Consider the following 6000-nt stretch of genomic DNA (forward strand, 5'->3'; position numbering starts at 1 on the left):
AGAAGCAGGCTCCCCACTGAGCAGGGAGCCCAAGGCGGGGCTCGATCCCAGGACCCTGAGATCATGACCTGAGCCAAAGGCAGATGCTTAACCAACTGAGCCACCCAGGCGCCCCAGGCCTCCTGTTTCTTACCCTTCCTCAGCAAGAAGTCTGAGCGTCACATCCCTGCCTCCTCAAGGTCCCTGTTAAACAAGAGGACAGAAAGATGGGGAGCTCATAACATCACCCCATTCCATCACTAGCTCTGTCTGGGGAGCTGAGATGGAGACCTCGTCCCTTGAGTTCTATCTCTCTCCCCAGGTAACCACATGATGCAATTATATTTGCTTTCCACAGGTAACCATATGATGCAATTATACATCTATCTTCCATGTAGAAGTGAACATTAGCTCCACACATGCATGTGAACTGTCAGAGCTCAGAGAACTCCAAATGAAGAAAATTTCACCCTGGCAGAAGGTTCTTTCATTTGTACTTGACGCCCAAAGTCAAGTAGAGCTGTCCCAAGAATCTGGAAGAAAATGATTCGGAATGTGAAAGACCTAAATTCCTGAGTTTGATTGCCTAAAGCCTTGTCTATTGGTTGTTGGTCTAGAACACGTTCGACAAATGAAGCAATTCCAGAAAGCACCAACATCCTGCTCCGCCGTCACTACTAAAGATTTAGTTTAGTTTCACTGCTGACACACATTTATACATAAATTTCTATGCCTGCATCATCTTCATAGACAAAATAGCAAATACTTCTCAGGAAGATCTCTATACCTTCATCTTGTTCTGGTCCTAATGCCCAAAATTATTGGGATTCTTAAATGCAATCTGTTTTCTCAGCTCCTTGTTTTTATCTTCCATAAAATCACTCTGTAATGATGATTATTTTGCTTAACATTTTGTCCCTTTTCTACAACAATGCAATGTAGATATATAAAGTTCTTAGCGCAATGTTTGGCACGTGGTGAGCAGTCAATAAACGTTACTTATTTTACTGTTATCTTAATATAAAACTGAGACGACAGCATGGTATAGAGATTAAAGGAGAGGATTTTGAAGCCAGGCTGCCTCCATCTGAACCCCAGCTCTGCCCTTTGTTAGCTATTTTGTGACTTTGGACAATTTTTGGGACTTCTCCATGCTCAGTTTCTCCGTGTGTAAAATGGAGGTAATAATTGTTCATACTTCATAGGGGTAAATGAGTTATAACGTGCAAAGATTTAGACTGCCATACAGTAGACATGTTATAAGCATAAGCTATTATTATTTATTCCTTTCAATCCTGAGTGTCCAGAAGATCATTTATGTTTTTTCCGCCTTCTGACTTTTGCTCTCTTTACCCAGAGTCCTTATTTTACTTTAATATGTGCTAAATTCTATATCTATTTTGTGTGTGAAAGAAACCAAGATTTCCCTTAATGAATTTTCAGAATATTAGTAATAATTTTTATAATCTATGAAAGCACTAAATGCCAGTAAGAAAGAAAGGTAGTTGATCAGACTTGGTGCTCGTACAAGGACTGTATTATGACACTTAAAGCAGCGGTGTCTGAAATCCCAAATGCAAACATTACCATGAATTTCTTAACTCAATCTAGTCCTTTTGTGCACAGGAAGTCAGCGACAATTACACTGAAACAAAGATGAGTATGTGAAACTTACGCGAAATTAAATTTTACTTCCCCAGCTCAGAAAACTTCAGTGGAGGATCTTTTCCCCTGTTATCTCCCTGAGAGGTGGGTTCTAGAGAAACGTTTAACTGTAACAAGTCACATGATTACATCATACAATTACACTTTGTCCCCAAAACAAAACAAAAAGTCCTATAGGATGGGACTCTTCCAACATGTGAATTTCCAACATATGGGAATTTAGGCTTCTTCAGAGCATGGGAGAGCCAGGGCAATCGTGGGGGATGGGCACTGGTGGGCATTCCCAGGTTCCTGTTTTGCTTTGGCCCTGCCCCTAAACTGAGCAATGTTACTTGCAGAAAGCCACAGAATTTGGGAACAGTGGGGGACACTCTTTTCCCACTGTGAGTTAGTCAGCTCGCTCTTTCCTGAGGTTGGTGCAGGCAGAACTGAGCTCTTTACAAAGAAAAATTTTAATATATCTGATTTGAATATTTCCATAATAGGAGGCACGCTGATTTTACCCCCACAAACATTTTCAAGGGATAGTTCATCTCATTCTGAGGAGAAAGGTGAAAAAATGGAAAAAATGGGAACCCATGCTAAATGTACTTGAGGGCCGTATTTCAACACTGGGTAGGCATGCAAGGGAAAACATTTTCTTTTCCAACTGCAAAATTGCAAAATGTCACACTGGTGGTTTAAACACCGATCAGAACACAGAAAAGTTTGCCAGTGCTGCTACTGAGATGAGAATTTTTTTTTTTTTAAGTCATTCCCTGCTTGCTTTCAAAGGAAATTATTAAGGCTCGTGCATCAAAATAGCACATGCCCAATTAAGAGCACAGTCTTTGGAGTAGTTTGTAATCTCTGCTACTGTTGCTTGGCCTTTAACAAATTGCATGGCCTTTTGCAAACTACATCTCCAAGCTTCATTGTCCTTCTATACGAGATTTCATGTGAGTCTCCTAAGATTTTTGTAAGGATTTAGTGATATAATCCATGAAGCGTATCACAGTGTCTGGGACAGAGTAAGGGCTCAATAAATGGTGAGTTTTAATATGATACTAATACCAGGTATGTCCTTACTAAATCCACTCCTTTGAACAATACTTTCTGCTAAGCTCCTTAGTATAACTCTTTCACCTAAGACACAAATGCTTCAAAAGGGAAAGCAGAACCCCCCCAAATAGGAATATCCGATCCTTTTTCTTGCCTGAGGATTAGGGAACCTTTATACTTAACTTCAATGGGGCTCTTCTTGTTCAGATTGCATCACACACTCCGTTCCACTGGGTGTGTCTGGTGATCTCAGCACAGGGATGGAAGTCACATGAGGGAGAACATCCGCCCCAGCAGCTCCAACCTACGGCTGGTGGACCCAGCCCAAAGTGCTCTCTAACTGCAGCTTCCTCTCCTACCCTTCTTCCTTAGGCTCTCAAAAACGATGATGATAGGGACAGTGATGAAGCTGATGGCAAGGTCGATGAGGACCGCTAACACTTAACACTTATTCTGAGCCACACGCTATAGGCACCTATTTCCCTCAATCTTCCCAACGGTCATAAGAAGTAGGTCCTACGATTTATCCCATTTGACATATAAAGAAACCAAAGTTTACAAAGGTTAAATAACAGGCCCAGGGTCCCACAGTGTGTAGCAGGGGGCCAATCTGCAAGCAGGTCCTAATTCTAGCCAGGGCCTTTATTCTTAACCCTCAGGCCACACCAGCCCTACTGCTACTTTCAAGAGTGCCTACAGGATTAGCGCAGGTCCTGCTGCTCTCCCCAGATCAACTCCACCAAACCCCACAGTCTCGAACATCTTTCTGTCCCAGCCATGCTTCCTGAGCTAAAATTCACAGGGACCGAAGAGCAGTAGCTCTGGCAAGTGGTACACCCGTTGCTCACTTCAGTTTGATTCCCATACTCCCCAAACGAATTCATTGCCCCTTCTGGCTTGCAACAGCCATGAACCCTAATGCAAAATACATACATACATACATACATACATAAATAAAAATAAATAAAATAAAATATAAAATAAAATAAAATCCCCGTAGGGAGATTCCTGATGGACATCATGCCTTTTAACTAGTACCTGTGGTACTCCAACATTAATATACAATGCCCATTAATAATTAAATTCATTTTAAAGATGAAGAAATAGTAAGGTACAAGGAATGGTTTGCCCACAGCTACCCAGCAGGTGGACATCAAACAGCAATAAAGCCCAGTGGGCCCTGGCCGGGGTGGGGGGCTTACCACCTGATTATTCGGGGCTTCTAATGCCTTGTGGCTCCAACCTCTCCACACGCCCTCCGCACACAAAATGTACTGTGCAACTACCCTCTCACGGGCTCAGCTAAAAGAATAACACGTCCTAGAGCAGGGAGGGCACAGGAGAATAACAAGTTGACCCTTCGGGACCAGTTTCGTGTTATCTTTTAACCGGACAGTCTCGATTTCTCAGGGCAGGACAAAAATGTCCCCCAATACTTGTCAGCAGTTTTCAGCGGAGGGAAAACTGCAGCTGCAGCACCTCTGGCGAGAACTTTGAGCAGTAAATGTGCTCACACTGAGTGTGTGCGATTTGGATTAGGAACCGGACGGTGAGGTGGATTCATTGCTCTTAGTTCTCCGCCAGAGCGCTAGAAATGTAAAAATGCCAGCCACAGGCCATTCCTTTTTGTTTATTTAAATGGAGAATTTTTAAAAAATCACTTTTTCCCCTTCACGGCTCCCTGGGACCAAGGAATAAAAATAGCGATGTCAACAGGAGCCAAACTTCTTCGGAGGGGAAAATACAACGAGAGGGGAAAGAGCCCTGCTCAGAACAGCCCAAGTCCTCAGCAGCTGCCTGGAAACACAAGTCGCACTGCAACCGCTTCTTGACTTGCCCCATCTCCCGGCAGGTCTCAAAGGCCGGCGCAGTTCATCAGGAAGTCCGCGGCGAGCCCAGCACAGCTCGCCCTGCGCCCTTCACCCTCCCCGGCGCGGCCACCTGTCAGACCCCGAGGGCGGCGCGGGCGACGCGGGTCGCGGAGGTGGCCCCGAGGGCTCGCTCAGGGAAGGGACGCCGGTGGCCCGGGACACCCGGGAGGGCTGGGACCGTCGCGGAGGCGCGGGCGGAGGCCGGCGCGCACGGACACTGTCGCGCGCTCAGCGGCCCCAGCGCGGCCGCCTCCGGGGTGGGGGGAGGGGGGTCGCAGGTGCACCCCGCCGCGCCGTCCCCGGGACTCGGCCCCCGCGGGCGCTCGGCGGGCCCGGGGCGGTGCGGCGGCGGCGGCTGCGCGGCGCCGCGGGGCGCGTCTTACCTGTTGATCTTGAGCGCGAACGCGCGCCGCTCCGCGCCCGGCAGCGTGGCCATGGCCCGCGCGCGGCTCGTCCGCCTCTAGGGGCGCGGGGCGCGGACGGCGGGGACCCGGCGCGCCGCGGAGCCGCTGCAGCGCACGCCGAGCGGGGCGCGAGCCTCATCTGTCAGCGGGGCTGCAAACTTCCGCATTTCCACCTTCGGCGCCGCAGCCACGGCGGGGGAGGGCCCAGCCTCGGAGCTGCCGCGGCGGCGAGCCCAGCCAGCCACCCGGCGCCCGGCCCGGCACGCAGGGAGCGGCGGGCGAGAGGGTGTGGACACGCCGCGGAACTGCCCTCCGGATGCTCCGAGCGACGGCGCGCTGCGGCCGCGGGGGCCCTGACCTCAGGCAGGAGCGAGCGCGGGCGGAGGGCTCCGCGACCGCCGGGCCAGGCCGGAAACTCCGTCTGCCCGGAGCCGCGGGGCTGCCAGCGCCTGAGGGCAGGAGCGGGAACGCGCTGTCCGCCCGCCCCGCGCGCTCCGCCAGGTCGGGAAGCCAGCCCCGCACGTCTCGGCGCTGGGCCTTCTGAAGGGTCCGCACCAAGCCTGGGGGGAGGGGGGGAGGATGCGGGGGGGAGGCAGATTTGAAAACACAACCAACCAACCAACCAACCGACCAGGGTACAAATCAACTTTTGCAAAAGATGTGTCCCTCATCCTTGCTGGGGCACTTGAGTTAAATATAATGAATCCAGCCAAGGAATAAACATTGTTAAGTTATCCCCCAATGCCCCCTTCAGTTTTTTCTTTCTTTCTTCTTCTTCTTCTTTTTTTTTTTCCCAACAGGAGGATAAATGCTTTTCTCTGGGAAAACACTGCACGCCTCTTTCCTGTGATTCAAGAATATGCTGCAGCCCTGTTTATTTCAGTTTCAGACTGAGAAGTCGGCTAAGAGGCCCAGACCCAACTCAAGAGAAATCAGAAAAGTCCCAGTGCTCACCAGAGTGGGAAAGTACATGTTTATTTCAAGTTACTGGTTGCTCAGAGTTTTGCTCTAGTAGAGCATTCTCTAAATTCTACCTCTGT

The 6000-nt window shown here is 49.1% G+C and overlaps 1 protein-coding gene across 2 annotated transcripts in view; it reads right to left on the reverse strand.

Annotated features, from left to right (window-relative positions):
- DOCK8 (dedicator of cytokinesis 8) overlaps window positions 1-5135 on the reverse strand; it is a 222503-nt gene extending 217368 nt beyond the window's left edge. The window contains exon 1 of one of the 2 annotated variants that reach the window (XM_036090844.2): window positions 4940-5089. In XM_036090844.2, coding sequence (XP_035946737.1) covers window positions 4940-4992 — 53 coding nt within the window. In that variant the 5' untranslated portion in view covers window positions 4993-5089. Of the gene's footprint in view, window positions 1-4939 lie in introns of both variants that reach the window. The other variant, XM_078061526.1, reaches the window with a different exon arrangement.
- Window positions 5136-6000: the final 865 nt, after the last annotated feature.

The sequence above is a fragment of the Halichoerus grypus genome, chromosome 14 (assembly GCF_964656455.1).
Source record: "Halichoerus grypus chromosome 14, mHalGry1.hap1.1, whole genome shotgun sequence".
NCBI classification, from domain to species: Eukaryota; Metazoa; Chordata; class Mammalia; order Carnivora; family Phocidae; genus Halichoerus; species Halichoerus grypus.